Source organism: Herpailurus yagouaroundi, unplaced genomic scaffold (genome assembly GCF_014898765.1).
Source record: "Herpailurus yagouaroundi ecotype Mexico unplaced genomic scaffold, PumYag 141, whole genome shotgun sequence".
Taxonomy (NCBI): Eukaryota; Metazoa; Chordata; class Mammalia; order Carnivora; family Felidae; genus Herpailurus; species Herpailurus yagouaroundi.
This window is the reverse complement of record NW_024412396.1, coordinates 49,270,215-49,288,957: the sequence shown is the minus strand read 5'-3', so window position 1 is coordinate 49,288,957 and position 18,743 is coordinate 49,270,215. Positions and strand designations below refer to the sequence as shown.

The 18,743-nt window shown below is 40.1% G+C and overlaps 1 protein-coding gene across 4 annotated transcripts in view; it reads left to right on the top strand.

Moving 5' to 3' along the window:
• Positions 1 to 18,431, top strand: part of MLH3 (mutL homolog 3) — a 28,302-nt gene extending 9,871 nt beyond the window's left edge. For 3 of the 4 annotated variants that reach the window (XM_040477732.1, XM_040477730.1, XM_040477734.1), the window contains 9 exons: positions 229 to 333; positions 1,723 to 1,795; positions 7,410 to 7,481; positions 8,792 to 8,903; positions 9,904 to 10,063; positions 15,493 to 15,516; positions 15,627 to 15,705; positions 16,931 to 17,082; positions 18,059 to 18,431. In XM_040477732.1, the coding sequence (XP_040333666.1) occupies positions 229 to 333; positions 1,723 to 1,795; positions 7,410 to 7,481; positions 8,792 to 8,903; positions 9,904 to 10,063; positions 15,493 to 15,516; positions 15,627 to 15,705; positions 16,931 to 17,082; positions 18,059 to 18,181 (900 nt within the window). In that variant the 3' untranslated portion in view covers positions 18,182 to 18,431. The remainder of the gene's footprint in view (positions 1 to 228; positions 334 to 1,722; positions 1,796 to 7,409; positions 7,482 to 8,791; positions 8,904 to 9,903; positions 10,064 to 15,492; positions 15,517 to 15,626; positions 15,706 to 16,930; positions 17,083 to 18,058) is intronic. The other variant, XM_040477733.1, reaches the window with a different exon arrangement.
• The last annotated feature ends 312 nt before the right edge of the window (positions 18,432 to 18,743 follow it).

Below are 18,743 nucleotides of genomic sequence, written 5' to 3'. Positions count from 1 at the left end.
CGTTATTCTGAAACAACATTGGTTTTTGTTAGTAATTTTGTTTATACCCCAAAATTATTATTTAAGACTAATAATTCACAGAGCTTTTTGAATTTCTCTAAGGTCCCTGAATTCAACCCACTTCTAGTAGGTTCTATGAAAATGATAAAGCAGTTTGGGATCTTTGGTAAAACAGTTCTGCAGATATAAAGAATTAAAAATTTAAATGATGTTTGTGCTGCTTTCTAGGTTGCTGTTGATGTAAGCAGTGGCCAGGCCAAAAGCCTCGCGGTTAAAATTCACAATGTCTTATATCCTTATCGTTTCACCAAAGAAATGATTCATTCAATGCAGGTAAGAGATTGACTTTGAAATCTCATAAAAATATATATAAGACCTAAGCTGGACTAACTCTTGTGAAATTGGATTTATTTAATGATCTAGACCACCTTGGTCAAGGCACGTGTGTTTTTTTAAATCTTACTAGAACTTTTATTATCAGAAGAAAAAGCAGGGACCAATTTTAATTACAAAGGAAAAAATGTCTTCAGTAGTGTGAGCAGGTTGGAGGGATGAATTAAGGATTGAGGCTCACAGTTTCAAGGATTATATATTGACTTTATATTTTGACAATAATTTATAAATCAACTAAATCCTGTACAGACATTGTCCTTAAATGTACAACAGTGCCCCTTTGTAAATGACCCTCTATTGTGTGAGGCGACAAATGACATGGCCTAGGAGACTCCAGATTGAGGAGCAGTCTTAACAAAAGGGACCCCTTGTCTCATCTGCTTTGCTAGTTTGCCCTCTCCCTACACCACTCAGGCTGTCTTCATCTCCTTATTTTCAGTATGGAAACAAATTAGGAGGTTAGATAGATCTAGGTAAACCCCTCACATGGCACTGACCTGGTACCAGAGCAAAGCAAGCTCTTGATCACCCAGAGTGGGGCATGAGCTCACCTGATGTGGGACTCGAAGTCCCGAACCGTGAGATCATGACCTGAGCTGAAGTCAGATGCTTAATGACTGAGCTGCTTAGGCGCTGAAACAACAGTTTTAGTTAAACAATAGGGACCGAGGCAGGGAAGTGCAATGAGAACCTTGTCTGTACCTGGACAGAGAGGAGTCCCCAAGGGTTAAAGCCCCTGGTGGCTATTAACTTACTACTTTAAGGGATTAGCTCCTCTGAAACGGTTTTCCTTACTTTTGCAAAATGCAAAATTTATTTTAGCCCCATTTGTTAGCAGTCTCTGGTCATGAGTAGGGGAGGAGCAGAGAGAGAGGGAAACACAGAATCTGAAGCAGGCCCCAGGTTCTGAGCTGACAGCACAGAGCCCCTCGCAGGGCTCGAACTCACGAGTCATGAGATCATGACCTGAGCCGAAGTCGGATACTTAACCGACCAAGCCACTCGGGCACCCCAAGCCACTCAGGCGCCTCTGGTCATAGTTACCTATGAGTAAGAGTCCTGTCGGGAGAATCTCAGGTGTGCTCTGTAGAGTTTTGTTGCTTGCGTGTCCTTTTTAGAATCCTTAGCCTGTAGTCTCCTTCCTTTTATGCCTTCTGATAGCTCTGCTTATTTTTTTAATCCTTCCTAATGACTCCCTTACCATAGTCTTAGATATGAAGATTATAATGCAAATAACTCTTAATTAAGTGCAGTTTTATCTCTTTGTACACAGATGAGGCTTTGTTAACTTTTATTTAGTGTTGTACCACTTATTTGAATATATGGCAGGTTCTACAGCAAGTGGATAACAAGTTTATTGCCTGTTTAATGAGCACCAAGACTGAAGAAAATGGTGAGGCAGGTAAGAATGGAGTTTAGCCTTGATTAATAACCAGCTGGTCTCCTAATAGCCTCCTTTTAAGGTTTTTTTTTTAGTGTTTATTTATTTATTTTGAGAGAGAACATGTGTGTGTGCAAGCGTAAGCAGGGGAGGGGCAGAGAGAGGGAGAGAATCCCAAGCTAACAGCACAGAGCCCAGTGTGGGGCTGGAACTCACAACCATGAGATCATGACCTGAGCCGAAATCAAGAGTGGGACGCTTAACCGACTGAAAGACGCAAGCACTTCTTAAGATATTTTTTTTTTTTTTCAACGTTTATTTATTTTTGGGACAGAGAGAGACAGAGCATGAATGGGCGAGGGGCAGAGAGAGAGGGAGACACAGAATTGGAAACAGGCTCCAGGCTCTGAGCCATCAGCCCAGAGCCCGACGCGGGGCTCGAACTCACGGACCGCGAGATCGTGACCTGGCTGAAGTCGGACGCTTAACCGACTGCGCCACCCAGGCGCCCCATTAAGATATTTTTAATATATAATATAGTTGCAATGATTTGGACAGATTAAAGCCAATTGGGAAAACCAATCTAAATTTATATGAAAGAACATTGTTTTTTTGTTTTGCTTTTTGTTTTTGGGGGGGGGGGGGGTCACAAGTGAGTGATGGACAGACAGAGAGGGGGCGGAAAGAGAGAGAGACTATCCCATGAGGGGCAGAGAGAGAAAGAGAAAAGCTGGGCTCACCCAGAGTGGGGCTCATGCTCACCTGAAGCAGGGCTGAAGCTCACCCGAATAAGCGGGGTTCGTGCTCACCCAAAGTGGGGCTTGTGCTCACCCAAAGCAGAGCTCACCCGAAGTAGGGAATGAACTCACCTGATGTGAGACTAGAACTCAGGAACCGTGAAGTTATGACCTGAGCCGAAGTCAGATGCCTAAGGACTGAGCTACCCAGGCATTGAAACAACAGTTTTAATGTGCATTAGTTTTGTATACATATACAGAGACATATGTATGTAAGATACATTTCAAACTATTAATAGTAGTTGCCTTTGGAGTGACAATGAGAGTGGGCAAAGGGGAAATTTCATCTTTTATTCTTTAAAATATGTTATGTTGTTTGACTTTTTGATGTTTCACGTATTCCCTTTGTAATAATAGAAAGTTCATATGATGAACCCTGCTAAGTTTATCAAGAATTACATACAATATCTCGGTGACCTACTTTAATAAAGCAATAATAGTTTGTAAATAATAACATTAACTCATCGAACAAGCATTGATTGACTGCCTGTTGCATGCCAGAGACTGTACTAGGCCCTAGCCCATAATGGTGGCAAAAAATTCACATGTAAGAGAAACAGATAAGGACATAAATGTTAAAGTTTTAATTCTAGCTAACATTACGGGAGAAACAAGATGCTGTAAGAAACTGTACAGAGAGATTTGAATTAGGGAGGTCTGGAAAGGTTTTTTTTGGTAAAGTGAGGATGAGTATGAGCATTTAACTAAGTAAAGAAGGGAGGGAGGAGTATTCTGGGCTGAGGGAATGACATACACAATTTGTGTTTCCTCTCCTTGAGTGAGAGGAAGCAGGACAAGTACAGCTGGAGTGAGAGTGCAGAGATGAGGCCAGAGAAGTAGGTCAAAGCCAGATCTTAAGTGCCAGTTACAAGCTTTGTATTTGTCCCGACACCAATTGGAAACAACGGGAAGCTTTCTGTTTTCTTTTTTTATTGTTTTTACAGTGGCACATGTCACATTCCATTTGTACTTTGAAAATATTGCTCTGGTTGCAGTGTGGAGAATGGATTGGGGGTGGGGTGGAGTCCCAGTACCTGCAAAAAGATTGGTAGGAAGGATATTTCAGTATCTAAAAATGATAGTTGGTGAAGCCTAGCGAGTGCATTGGGAGGATATGTAGGAGAGAAAGTCAGCAGGGTTTAGTGATGCATTGGCGATGGGAAGGGAGATCAAAGATGACTCCTGATTTTCTGACCTCTGTAACTGAGTGGATGATGTTCCCGGACCAGGTGACAGAGATCACAAGGAGAGCCTTAGAAATCTGTGGCATGGAAGAGAAGGACTGAAGGAGGGTGAGGGTGAAAGAAGACTTGTTTTTGTTTTTTTCCAATCGGAAGACTTTTGAGCACATTTATGAGGCATGCGTGATAGTGCAGGTGGCTGAGAGCCCTGAGCACCAGTGGAGGGTTTGGGCCCAGACCAGTAGACCTGCAGGCGAATGCTTCTAAAGTTTGAAAGCAGCTTATTCTCTTTGTATTTCAAAATATTCCCTTTTACCTTGCTTACATTGTAGATTTATTTAGTAAATGTCATAATAGGTCAGAATTGTCATAAATATGGATTCAGTGAAAGTCAAATTCTAGTAGTTTGTTTTGGAAAAATGAATAGATTTTTTTTCTAAGGTTTTGATGACCTAGAATTCTTTGTTGTTTAATACCAAAATCTCTACTAATGGCACCTAGGATGGGGTTACTAAGAAAATCTAAAGAAGAGAAAATACATTACAGTACTGTACTGGTCTTTTTTAATGTTTTATTTATTTTTGAGACAGAGGCAGAGCATGAGTGGGGAGGGGCAGAGAGAGAGGGAGACACAGAATCTGAAGCAAGCGCCAAGCTCCGAGCTGTCAGCACAGAGCCCGATGTGGGGCTTGAACTCACGAACTGTGAGATCATGACCTGAGGTGAAGTTGGACTCTTAACCAACAGAGTCACCCAAGCATCCCAGTTCTGTACTGTATTTATCGAAAAAAATGTACACATAAGTGGACCTGTGCCATTCACACCCATGTCGTTCAATAGTCAACTTTAGTCAGATGCCACCAAAGAGTACTCTTAGATAAATACATTTTTTTAAATAAAAATGTAAGTGCTTTTACTTTCACTCATTAGTACTAAAAGCAACCTGTTCCTATAATCGACTTATTTTAATATGTGCACATAATTTTGTAATTGACAAATATATTATTGTTTTAAAACTTTTTTTTTTTTTTAAGTAGGCTTCACACTGAGCACAGCGCCCAACACAGGGCTTGAACTCATGACCCTGAGATCAAAGCCTGAGCTGAGATCAGCCGGACACTTAGAGAACTGAGCCCCCCAGGAGCCCCTATTACTGTTTTTAAATTAAGGTGACATTAATGCCATATATTGGCATTTTGTATTGCATGTTTCCACCTATGATAAAATACAATTGTTCAGTTATGATACCCCAAAGAAAAGGATTCGTTCATTTATTCTGTAAATATTTGAGTACCTATTATGTGCCTGGTACCATTATACATGCTGGGAGTACAACAGATAAAATTCCTTGCCCTTGACACCTGGGTGGCTCAGTCGGTTGAACGTCCAACTCTTGATTTCAGCTTAGGTCATGATTCCAGGGTTGTGGGCTTGAGCCCTGCGTTGGGCTCCACACTGAGCATGGCACCTGCTTAAGATTCTCCCTCTCTCTCTCTCTCTCTCTCTCTCTCTGTCTCTCTCTTTGTCTCTCTGTCTTCTGCCCCTCTCCCCTGCTCATACTGTCTCTCTAAAATAAAGAAATAAATGAAAATAAATAAAGGGAAAAAAGAATCCCTTGCCCTTATGAAACTTCTATTGTGTTAGAATATCAAAAATACAGCTTCTGATGTGATTAAATTACTTTCATATATTCTGCTTCATTCAAGGAATAGAAAATGTTGTGAGCCCTATATAGACTATGAATCATTCTGCCACCATCACGTACAGGATTGATTTCTTAGGGTTCCTGACTCTTGGTAATTCACACTGACTCCAATTTCAAGTTTGAGGTTACTCCCTCACAATTTATTATTTATTCCATTGTTTTGCCCAATACAGGATGTTCAGTATTCATCACAACCAGCTGCAACTCCTCCTATCCTCAAAGGAATTTAAAATTCAATATTTTGGGGCCTATTCCTGTGGTTGAACATACTGTCAGAAAAATTAGTTCCTTTTTTTTCCTGAAGTCTTAAGCTCTCATGCCATGAATTTGATGGTGTCATAAAAACATTATATCCTTTAGTAGAAATGGAAAAAACAGGTATTATCTATTTTGATCAAATTCAGGAGGAGAGCTTTTATTTCAAAACAACTGATAGCAATAGACCTCAACCTTTGGACCAGATTAATAAAATGACAAGATAAAAAGATGTACTAATGTAATTGAGAATCAGTCCTCCTGTCAACGAGAAAGGGATTTCCCTGTAGGCTTGGTTTTTTGGGTCAGGACATTCTGCCTTCTTTCTTGTACTTGAGAGTCCAAAGCCTTTCTACTCAAATGCGTGGTCTGTAAATAGCATCAGTTGGGAGTTTGTTAAAATTGCAGAATCTCGTGTGTCATCTGTAACCTACTGAATCAGAATCTGCACTTTAATAAGATCCACAGGCGATCTGTATGCCCATCAAAGTTTGAGAAACCTGGGTCTAAAACAAGGCAAGCTGTGGCTGTGGGTCAAATCCAACCATCACCTGCTTTTGTGCACCCAGGGAGGTGAGAATGGTTTTTACAGTTCTAAATGATTGAAAAAGCCAAAGAAGAATATTATTTCTTGACACATTAAAATTATATGAAATTAATATTTCAGTATCCATAAATAAAGTTTTGTTGGAACACAGCTACAATGTTCACATACTGTCTATGGCTGCTTTGGTTCAAAAGGAATAGTGAGTAGTTGTGACAAACTATATGTCCTAAAAAGCCTAAAATATTTACTATCTGGCCCTTCACAGAAAAATTTGCTGACCTCTGATCTAAAGTAGACTAGATCTGGGGTACCTGGGTGGCTCAGTTGATTAAGCACCCGACCTCGGCTGAGGCCATGATCTCTCCATTCCCGAGTTGAGCCCTGCATTGGGCTCTGTGCTGACAGTTGGGAGCCTGGACTCTGTTTCTGATTCTGTGTCTCCCTCTCTCTCTCTGCCCCTACCCCACTTGCACTTTGTCTCTCTCTCTCAAAAATGAATACATATTAAAAAAAGAAAAAATTTTTTTAAATGGACTGCATCTGGCCCGCACCTTTTTAATATGTAAATGGTTTGTGAGAAAAGTTTAAATTGGCCAGAAGCAGCCTGTCTTTAAAAAAAATTCTAATTACACTTAAATTTAAAATACATAATTATTATATAATGTAAATCAACAAATTGAATTTATATGTTTGGTTATAATGTTTCTTAAAGTGAATCACATCTGTCATTTATTAAAAGTGTACTCTCTGGAAATAAAAAGTGTACTAGAATTACATTCTCTGTGGGCTCCAGAGTAGCTTGCAAATCAAAGTCAGCTGATTTTGATAATGTGTTTAAGGGCCTTCATTGTATCAACCTGAATTAATAAAGCAAAATCAGTATTTAAACATTAGGAATATAGGGCTTTAACCTTGTTTTGTAAATGAAATACCAATGTATTCAAAAGTTTCTCATTAGGGATAAATTTATAGTTTTCCCCATAATTTCAATTTTTTAAGAAATGAAAGATACATACTAAGTATGTATGTCTTTCTTATGCTTATGTCATTAGCTAGTTTGAATTAACCTTTTTTTCCCTCCACACAACATGATTATTTTAATCATTGATCTGAGAATTTGATACTCCAGTAATCCTTGCTCGTGTTCTAGGTGGAAACCTGCTAGTCTTAGTGGATCAGCATGCCGCCCATGAGCGTGTCCGTTTAGAGCAGCTGATTGTTGGTAAGGATCTGTTTGGAACTAGAAAATATGTGAAACTGCCCTGCACAATTAGTATACTGAAAGAGTTTTTCTAACTGTGGCTGTCGTGAGGAAAGATGAATTGTATGTTTAAAAAAAGTAATCTGAAGCCTTCTGGTTTGGCTTCTTGTTTAACTGAAAGAATATAGTGATTCACTTCACAGATTCGAATTTGGTGGTCTTACATGGTCAAAGACATATTTGCCATACATTTGTCATCAACCCTAAGGGCTGGGTACCTAAGGATTAGGCTACTTTATCGTGACATCCATCACAAAGATACGCCCCTCTGTGTGCCCATATGATCTTGGTATACCTTCTTCACAGTTCGTCAGGCAGAGACCACCACCAGCTCAGAAGGCCCAAAATATTGTTTGTACTTTAAAATTTGTTTTGGAATAGGTGGTATGAGTTCAAGTCTGAAAGGTACAAAATGGAATATGATCAAGTCTCCTTTTTACCCTTGTTCCCCATCCCACCTAGTTTCTCTCCCCAGAGACAACCAGTATCACTAATTTGTTATATGCTTTTCCAAAGCCAATATGTGTTTTTTGCCGTGCAGCGTTGGTGGTATAGTGGTGAGCATAGCTGCCTTCCAAAGCCAATATGTGCTTTTTAATCTTTGCTATGCTCTTTTCTTATCATGAGGCAGTGTTCTCCAAGTGGTAAAATCCCAGGAAAATCTTTACCCCTGTGGTCAAATAATGGAAAACTATGTCAAAGAGGTAGGTGAGGACCTAAGGAGATAGTTCATGGGCTAGAATGGCAATGACATTACTTCCATGTTCACTTTTCCGTATGAAATGAAGACCTAATTGTTGAGAAAGATCTGGTAAAAGCAGTGTTAGAAAAACTGGCTATAGGCTTGAGACCATTCATTTGAGAACAGTACTGACAAATTCTCTTCAGAGACTGGGAAACCTTTCTGAAGGAATGGGAAACTTTCTTGAACCACAGGATTGTATAGTAAACCAATTTTATTTCTTAAGTAATCAACATTATTCACCCCATTATTAAAATCACATTTATTGACTATCTACAGGAACATTGCATTGTTCATTTGAATGTAAGACTGAAGTCTTATACATCTTACTTTGGAAATACTGCTGAAATGAATAAATGGTCTGGATACTTACTCGTTTGACTATAATAATGGAAACTCAAAGCCTAAACCGGTTTGAACACACTGCTGAGCACAATAATAGTTAACATGGCTGTGCCTTCTCATGCTCTTTTTGAAGTCTAGAAGACTTCGTTTCCTACTCTGAACCCATTCGTTTCTTTTCCAATAGATTCCTATGAGAAGCAACAGCCACGAGGCTCTGGTCGGAAAAAATTACTGTCTTCCATTGTAAGCCCTCCACTAGAGATAACAGTGACAGAAGAACAAAGCAGACTCTTACGGTTAGTACTACCATGAGGACGTGATATCTATAGAATAAACTCTCACAGTAATTCTGTGCAGTACAGGCATACCTGTTGTTCCTTTTTTCAGATGAGACCCTGAGGCCAAGAGAGGTTACATGACTTGTTCAAGGTCATAACAACTCTTGAATGGTGTAGCAGGCTTTCAGATGCGGGTCTTCTGACTTCAAATGCTGTTCTTTCCACTATATCACAGCTGTTGAGTATAGGATAGAGTTTCCTTGATAATTTTTTCCAGCAGTTGGCTTAGAATCCTCTCACCATTTCTTGGAAAAGTCCGTGTTTATGCTGTGCTGTTTCTGAAAGCAAAGTTACTGCAGTAATTGCTTCCATTCTGCTTTGCCTCGGTGCATTCTAGATTCTTAGTTTTCATTACCATAATCATACTGGGAAGAAAGTAAAACACTGGGCCGCAAGGAAGGGGCAAATCATATGGTGAGTCATAAGATAGGACGTTTTCCCACTTTTGGGTGGCACAAATTATTGGAAATAAAGAATTGTCTCTGAATTCATGTCAGGTTTGGGAATATGCTACTGCCAATAAATCTTTTTCCCTGGGGCATGATGTATAGTAGAGGCAGAGCCATTTATTTACATCCAGTTAATCAGGACTTCTCAGTTCCTAGGGCTGTAAATTACCTCCCTGCTTTAATGCTGATTCAAAACATTCTCAGCCCTTCTATTTGTGCCAAACTCCTTGAAGTGCCAGCAGCGAGAAGTTAGCAGTTCCTCGGTGAAGAATAAAAACTTAGGAACAAGACTTAGAAACAAATTGATTCTCTTAATGGAAAAGAGAAAAAAAAATGCAAGTTACTGTAATTCAAACAGGAAATTTAATAATAAAATCCTAAACAAATGTATGAGAAAAGCAGTACAATTTTTAAAATTTGTGGCATCTTGTGAGAAACCCTCCAGTGCTTGGGACTGGTGCTGAAATGCGAATGAAGTAATAGTTTTGTAATTGAGGCTCTCTCTTTAGGTGCTACCACAAAAATCTGGAAGATCTGGGCCTTGAAATTATATTTCCAGACAATAGTGATTCTCTGGTCCTTGTAGGAAAAGTACCACTCTGTTTTGTACAAAGAGAAGCCAATGAACTTCGAAGAGGAAGATCTCCTGTGACCAAGAGTATTGTGGAGGTAAGACTGCTTCAGATGTTGAGGAAATTGCTAACTGGGGGTAACCTCCTGTTTTCTTTAGAAATTCTGTGTTCATCTTTCATCCAGCAAGTATCAATACCTGCTGTGTACCAGGTGCTAGAAATTAAAAGATGAATTAGCCCAAGGTGAAGAAGGACATCTAAATAATTACAAATACAATGAAATTTGGCCAGTTAGAGGGATGTTCAAAGCGCTATGGAAATACAAAATGATTACTATGCCCAGGGGGGTGGAGTTCAAGGAAACTGTCACAGAAAAGCTAATTTTTGCCTTAGGAAAAATCTGGTAGAACAGTAGGAGCCTGCCGAGTGCAGAAGAGAGAAGAAGGGCGTTCTAGACAGAACAACAGGTATCAGAGACTTGGAGCAGATCCTGTGTTTAGGGAACTACCAGTATATATGGCTCGAATTAAGATATATACGTAGTGGTGAGCTAGATGAGGCTAGATAGGTCATCAATACAAAATCATAAAGGAATTTAGCATATTCTGCTGAGTAATTTTCATTTCACCCTCTACATTTGTGTTTTGGTAAACGTCTGGAAAACTGCTTTTGGGATACGACATTGGAGGTGTTGAAGAGAACTAGAACTTCTTTACTTATGTGTTTCGCTTTTTTTTTTTTTTTAACAACAAACAGTTTATTTTGTCTTTGTTGCCTTTTCTTTGCTCCTTTCTGTTTTTCTATTAGAGTTTTCTTTATTTCTCCTTGTTTTCCTCTGCTAGTGTAGAAGTTACATATTCCATGGTCACCTGGATGGCTCAGTCGGTTAAGCATCCAACTTTGGCTTAGGTCATGATCTCAAGGCTTTGTGAGTTCGAGCCCCACATCGGGCTCTGTGCTGACAGCTCAGAGCCTGGAGCCTGCTTTGGATTCTGTGTCTCTCTCTCTCACTGCCCCTTCCCCACTCGTGCTCTGTCTCTGTCTCTCAAAAATGAATAAATGTTAAAAAAAATTTTCTTTAAGTTGTTACATATTCCATTTGTATTACTTCAGATTAGCCTTGAATTTTAGCCTTAACAAAGTTTAAGGTAATTTGCTTCTCTATTCTCTTCCTAAACTGTACAAAAGCCTTACAACCCTTTATCTTCCAGCATTCCCCTCCCATCTTCCATGTTGTTGCTCAGTATTTTAACTTGACCTTTTTTTTTTAAATTTTTTGTTTTAATGTTTATTTTATTTTTTTTTCAACGTTTATTTATTTTTGGGACAGAGAGAGACAGAGCATGAATGGGCGAGAGGCAGAGAGAGAGGGAGACACAGAATCGGAAACAGGCTCCAGGCTCTGAGCCATCAGCCCAGAGCCCGACGCGGGGCTCGAACTCACGGACCGCGAGATCGTGACCTGGCTGAAGTCGGATGCTTAACCGACTGCGCCACCCAGGCGCCCCATTAATGTTTATTTTTAAGAGAGAGAGAGACAGAGTGTGGGCAGGGGAGGGGCAGAGAGAGAGGGAGACACAGAATCCAAAGCAGGCTCCAGGCTCTGAGCTTCAGCACAGAGCCTAACGTGGGGCTCGAACTCATGGACCACAAGATCATGACCTGAACCTAAGTTGGACTGAGCCACTCAGGCACTCCAACTCGACCTGTTTTAATCTCCCTGGTAGTCATTAATTTTATAGAGTCAATGTTTATTTAGATTAATGAAAATATTTACCAGTGTCTTTGTTCAGTGTTGCTCCTTTCATCCGATTATTCATTCTGTGTTCAGCTTTCTTTTTGCTGAAAGCTTTTAAATGTTCTTTTATTAAGAGTCCGTAAATGATAAACCGTCTTTGAAAATGTCTTTATTTTGCCTTCACAATTGCATGATTGTCGAGCTAAGCAGGGAATTTCCACATTGTCAGTCATCCCTCAGTGTTTTGAGAACTTTGACGTTCTCTATGCCATTGAAGTCCATTGTCAATGTAGTTATCATTACTTTGTAGGTAATCTGATTTTCTCTCTGGTGGCTTTTAAGATTTTCTCTGTCTTTGGTGTTCTGCAGTTTCCCTATGATGTATCTTTGTTTTCATTTCCTTCTTCACATTCATCATGCTTCTTCCACTTGGAAAATGTACAGTTATTGTCACTTCAAGCACTGCTCTTTTGCCATCCTCTCTCGTTTCCTAGAAATCCTGTCAGATGTCTACTGGACCTACCTTTTTAACTTCTCTGTTGTATTTCCCATTGTTTTACCCCTTTGTGATACATTATCTTCCAGTGAGTTGAATTCTCTCTTCACCTACTATTTAACCAGATGTTTACCTGATCCACTGAGCTTTTTATTTCCATGACTACATGTTTTACATCCAGAATATTGGTTAGGTTTTTTTCTCATATCTGTCTGTTCTTTTTTCATGGTGTCCTATTTAATTCATTGTGGTTTCTACTCCTTATTCATCTCTAACTCTTTCTGTTTGGAGCACAGGTAAAAAGTCTACAATTTTCCCAGAAGTCTGAGTTACTTTAGTCATATCTAAAAATAAAAATTAGAAGATAGATTTAGTAGATAAATTGTATGCTACATAGATATGGGAAATGTTTGAGGCAGGGAGCACAGTTGAGAAGCTATTGATTGCACTGGTTCAAATAGGAAAGGATGAGGACCTAAGTCAACGGCATTGGGAATTGAAAGGAGAGACATACTTGAAACATAAGTTGGAAAGTAGAACTAAGAGGACTTGGTGAACAATAATAGAAAGTATAAAAGGGATTAAAGGAGAAAAGATAAGATAGGATTCTGAAGGTTCTAGCGTGGATGACTGGAAGGATGGTAATGCCATCAACAGAAAAAGGAAGTAGAGGAGGAGGGGTATACCTGCCTGGGGAGTTAGATTATGAGCCTGGGTTTAGATGCATTGAATGTGCCATCACATGGGGATGTCTAGTGGATAGGCAGGCTTACACATCTGTGCTTGGGAGAGAAACCTGGGCTGTATGTATGTTTGAGGTAGTTAATAGTATATATATATTTATAACATCAGAAGCTGGAGAAGAGCCTAGAGGAAGTGTGACTACCAAGGAAGAATATGAAGAATAAAAAGAGAGGAGAGCAAAGGGTGGAGTTGGTGGCACACCAGTATTCAGGGTGCATATATTTTGGCAGCGGTCTGGAAAGCTGCTGCTGAAAAGAAGAAACTGTAAAGGATGATTGAAAATATTTAGTCAGAGAGAGGAAGAAAATCAGGAAAAAGTAATATTACTAAAACCAATGAAAGTTTTAAGCAAGAAGGGAATGGTTAGCAATAGCCATCAAGCCTAAAAAGTTGGATTTGGCTATCATGAGGACGGTGTTCCATGGTGGCGTCTGCTCCTTGGGGTGGGGGGGGGGGCGCCCAACGCGGGTTGCTATGGGTCAGGGAGGGAGTGGAGGAAGAAGAGGTAGAGCTCAGTAGCCTGCTCTTTCAAGAGTTTTCAGAAGAAGAGAGAGAGGGTGAGAGCTAAAGGTGGTCTGCAGTGTGGGGCAGGACACGGGGTAGGAGAAAGATTTTGGTGTGTTTTCAGATGGGAGAGACTTAAGCATGTCTGTAGGCTAAGGGTGAGAAGACATTTGAGAGGGAAAGGCAGTTAATAGTGCCAGTGCTTGGACCATCATGAGTTTGGCCCTTCCAGAATTGCTCTCTGATCAGACAGCCTTTGCTTTGCTTTCAGCAGTGCTCTTTTTCCCAACACAGCCTTTTTTCTCCAGAGCTCCTCCTCTGTGACTTTAACTGTCTTAAATCCAAAAGATAAAATCTGTTAGAATCTTTTATTGTAATTCAATCCCTAAGTATTTAACCAGAAAATTATAATAACAACTTTCCCCAAAGAGACTTCAAAGACTGCTGGTAAGGAGTTTACTTCACATTGAAATACAGCTTATGGCTTCAGAAAATCTTGACTATGTTAAGTCACACTGCTCAGGAGAGATTTGTTAATTCTGGAAGAAGCTGGAACAGTTTTGGTATCTTGAAAAGGAGTAGCTACTTGGATCCTGACAGTTGAAAGATCACAAATATTTTCTATAAAGTTCTGTCCTTTAGCCTGATGAGTGTGCCTTTTTAATATTAAGTTATCTGGTATTAATTGAACAATTGAAATGTGACATGAACAGAGATACGATCTTTCTCCCCTTCACCAGGCTTAAAAAATGATGTGTCACAAGTCCCAGATGACCAAGCACAACAGAGAATGGCAAAGAGGTTAGGTTTGATCTCTGTCCACACTAAGCTTTTTAATGGGTCAGGTATTATGAAACATCTTTCTGTGTAGGTTTGTTTGGGAACGTATGCAGCTTTTAAAAAATATATGGTATCTACCACCCAGTGCTTGGTAACTGTGCTCATTTGTAAGCATGGTGGACTAGGGTGTCTTTGAGGAAACGGGAGAATTTTCTGAGTCTGGTTTAACAAGAAGATCTACCATTTTGTAATCTTAGGAAGGTGATTTATACATAGCCAATTCTAGGAGTAAAAAAATCTTGGGTTTTCTTATAAAGAAATTATTAAATGTGCTGTATCTCAAAACAGTTTTTTTTAGCTCCAGAGGTTAAACAAATTGGTAGCATGAAAAATAGTGTCTGCTTTAAATTTCTCCGAAGTCCTTTTGTAAATATTAACATCTGCAGGGATAACTATTGAAAAGGCTACTTGAGGGACAGAAATATACTAGTGAGGAGAAACTCAACAAAATGGCCCCCAAAATAAGCTTTTCGACCCCGAATGGAATTGTCAAAAAAAAAAAAAAAATGCTGTGGGAACTAAAGTGACTACTTATGTTTACTATATATCTAAGCGAATGTCCCACTCAGTGCTCCATTGTGTTGATGATCGTTGTGTATTTATTGCGTTTGTGTGTAGCATTACACTTGCTCTGGCTAAGATCATAAATACACGCAGCCTCTTAGTGAAAAGCCTCCCTGAGAGTTAGACTCTGGAATCATCAAAGCTGCTCTCAGCAGTTACATAACTTCATGAGTTATGAGCTGTCTCTGGAGGAAGCTTCAGTAGCTAAATATATTCTCTCTTCAGTAGGAGTTCTATTAAATTGTCTTGGTATTTCATATTCAGAGTGCCTCACAACAAATAAATTATTTGCACCTAAGTGCTATATTGCTGGAACTCTCTCCTTTATGAGGTGTATTTTTTTTTTAATATTCCTTTATTTATTTTGAGAGAAAGAGAGAGAGAGAGAGAGAGAGAGAGAAGGAGGAAGAGGGGCTGAGAGAGAGGGGGAGAGAGAGAATCTCAAGCAGGCTCCATGCTGTCAGTGCTGAACCGGACACAGGGCTCAATCCCACTACCACAAGATCATGACCTGAGCCAAAATCAAGAGTCAGACACTCAACTGACTGAGCCACCCAGGCGCCCCAGGAAGTGTATTTTTAAACTATAAAAGAAGAGTTACAACAATGGATTAATGCCTGTTTTCCTTTCTGCTTTGTAGGAATTTATTCGAGAACAAGTGGAGGTAAGCCTCTTATTTTGGGGTCTCACACAGAGGCACCACTCACAAAAGGCTCTATTGTCGCATTTCCTTTTCCCTTCATTTTCTTAATGAAGAATGTGTTTATGCATTAGCTACTCCAGACCACAGGAGGCATCCAAGGGACTTTGCCACTGACTGTCCAGAAGGTGTTGGCATCCCAAGCTTGCCACGGTAAGACTCAGCACACCAGATAATGAGTGCTTCTGTATGCTAAGCCCCGGCAGGAGTACAGAAGTTATGAAAGAGATAGAAGGCACATGTACTACTCACTTCTTGGAGGGTAAAGTTTATTATTTATTTTTTAAAGTTTATTTATTTTGAGAGAGAGAGAGAGAGCATGAGCTGTCAGTGTGGAGCCCGACATGGGGCTCAGTCTCACAAACCGTGAGATCATGACCTGATCCAAAATCAAGAGTCAGACGCTTGACTGACTGAGCCACCCAGGCGCCCCATGGAGGGTACAGTTTAGATCAAGAAACTGAATACACTAAGAGTGAACACTAAAAAATTGCTTTTACAAAGCAAAACACCAACACATACATTTGACCATAATTCGGACTGACACGGATGAGTGGAGCGGTAACTGATAGAGGAGATGCATTGTAAGTCAAGCCTTGAACAAACCGAGGGACATGGATTCATAGGATGGAAGAGAAGGTTTGCCACAAGGGGTAGAAATAGCCTATGCACAGATCGAAAGGCAGAAAGAAATTAGTTACATGAGGAGCAGCAAAGGATACCAAGAAATTAGGCTGGTAAGAAAGAATAGAAGCCTACAAGAAAAATTTATAATTATTGTATAATTATTTGTTTCATGTTTGTCTCGCCTGTTGGACCCATTGGATCATAAGCCCCCTAAAGGCAGAGACCATCTGTCTCATTCACTGCCTGACATAGCTCCTGCTGCACAAAGTACATACTTACAAATATTTGTTGACCGAGTGAATTAATGTATCAATGTCTGCATAAAAGCAGGAAGATTATTATGGAAATAGAAAAAAGCAAATAAAATGGACATTGTGGGAAAAACAATAAGTAGAGATCTTTGTGATAGACTGGCTAAAAGATGATCTTGATTTTACAATCTGTAAGAAGTAAGCAAAATGTTGCCCTTGTCTCTTTGAGAAAAACTCTGAAAGCAGAATCCCAACAAGTGAAGGAATGCCTCCCCTAGGGATTAGAAAGACCATGATTCCATAAGGAAGAGCTGAGACACAGGTGCATCATGAACCCTTAGTTTCATCCACGTGTCGATAAGTGCCAATTTCAAGCAGTATTGGTCACATGAAAGAAGCCTAAGACACATTTTACTTTTCCCAGATATCTGGCGCTGGCCCAGGGCCAGCACTGTTTTCCTACTATACACACCATAACCTTGTTTCTGTCTTTCGTGTAGGGGCCATCAAGTTTAATGATGGCCTGAGCTCGGAGGAGAGCTATCGCCTTATTGAAGCCCTGTCGTGGTGCCAGCTGCCATTCCAGTGTGCTCACGGGAGACCTTCTATGCTGCCGCTGGCTGACATAGACCACTTGGAGCAGGAAAAGCAGGTACAGTAATGACTAACAGGAGAAGAGGAGCAAGGTTTATCTTCTCTTTCTTCTCCCACTCCTATCAGCCAAATGTAACCTGTCTTAATCCTTTCCAAAATACCCGAGTTTTGAAAAGTATGCATTGAAAGTTTATTTATATAAAATCTCACCACTTCATCTTCTAGCTCAAATTCACCATGGAGCTCAGGCTGCACTGTCAGATTACACACGTGATGCCTTTGTATTTTTTAAGCTTAACACATGTACGGACTGATGTATCCTGGACATCTGTTGCCTACTAGCTCTAGGTTTGATAAGATGTAGAAGGTCTCTCTGGGGCTACAGAAAGTTGGTAGAAACACAGCAAATTTACTGCTAACAAATACAACCTGAACAGCCAGTTTCTTGATGGTGCTTTTGCTGGAAATGGTAGCCATTTCTAAGGATCTCTAGAGTTATGATTTGGGGATCATCCGGCAGGAAACCAAGCTTAGGAGATTTTCACATTATGGTTTGGCCTTGATTACTCAGCAGTCCAGGAACAATGATGTGGATAATGCAATAAAGACACAGAGTGGTTTAAATTAAAGACATTTTCTGTTCTTATTATAATCTTAAATGAAACAGAACACAAAAGCATAATAGGAATGTCCATGTTGCTGCTTTCCAAAATCTTTTCTTTTGCTTGCCTTTCCTTGTAAGGGCTATAAAGTCTTTCCTTGCATGGAGTTTTCTGATGCATCCAATAGGCTTTACTCCGTTAAAATCTTACTGTTTCATAGGACAATGAAAACAAACTTTTGCCCTCATTCCTGAAGAGATGGGAGTCTAGACTTAAAGTTGGCAGTCCCGCTTATCCTAAGGAAATCTCTAATTTTTTCTGAATCCAGAAATTAGAAATCCGAACAGATTGGAATAGCCGTAATTAGGAAATTTTTATTTGGTACTTGGCTTTTCAAGCTGCATATGGAAGTTATTCTCTTTCTTCCCACAGGTTAAACCCAATCTTGCTAAACTTCGCAAAATGGCCCAGGCCTGGCATCTCTTTGGAAAAGCGGAAAGATGTGAAACAGGGCAAAGCCAGAGGGCATCCATGCCTCCTTGTGAGCCACCGTGAGAACAGAATTATTGATCTGTAAGGAGCCAAAGGGATGCTAACTGCCTCTGAGCAGATAGCATGGGCTGCAGGTACCAGCAGAGTCTGAGGCCACCAGTGTCTCCAAGCAACGTGATCAATCAGTCTTGAGCAGATGATCCCTCCAAGCTAAAGACAGTTCATTCATCTGCAGTTGTGGACTCAGGAGGTTGCCCTATGATATCTACTTTTTATAACTTATTTAGAGATAAAATTTAATGACTAATTGATTCATTTGTGGGTTTGATTTTGTTTTGTTTTGGTGGCGGGAGGTGGGAGGAGGGGTTGCTTGGTTTTGGCTTTGCAATTTTTTCCAGCCTCATAGTTTGCATTGATGTAATTTACCTATGCTGAACTCCCTGGGATCCATTCTGCCTTCCTAGACAGCCCATAGCCCCGCTCCATTGGTCCCCTCCCACCCCTGTCTTCTTGATCTCTCACTGCTGCTGCTGTAATTTACATTCTAAATCTCAGACTTAAAGAGTTCTCTACACTCAATAAAAAATGTCCCCTGTAGTCTTCCATCAGGCCTATAGTTAGATTA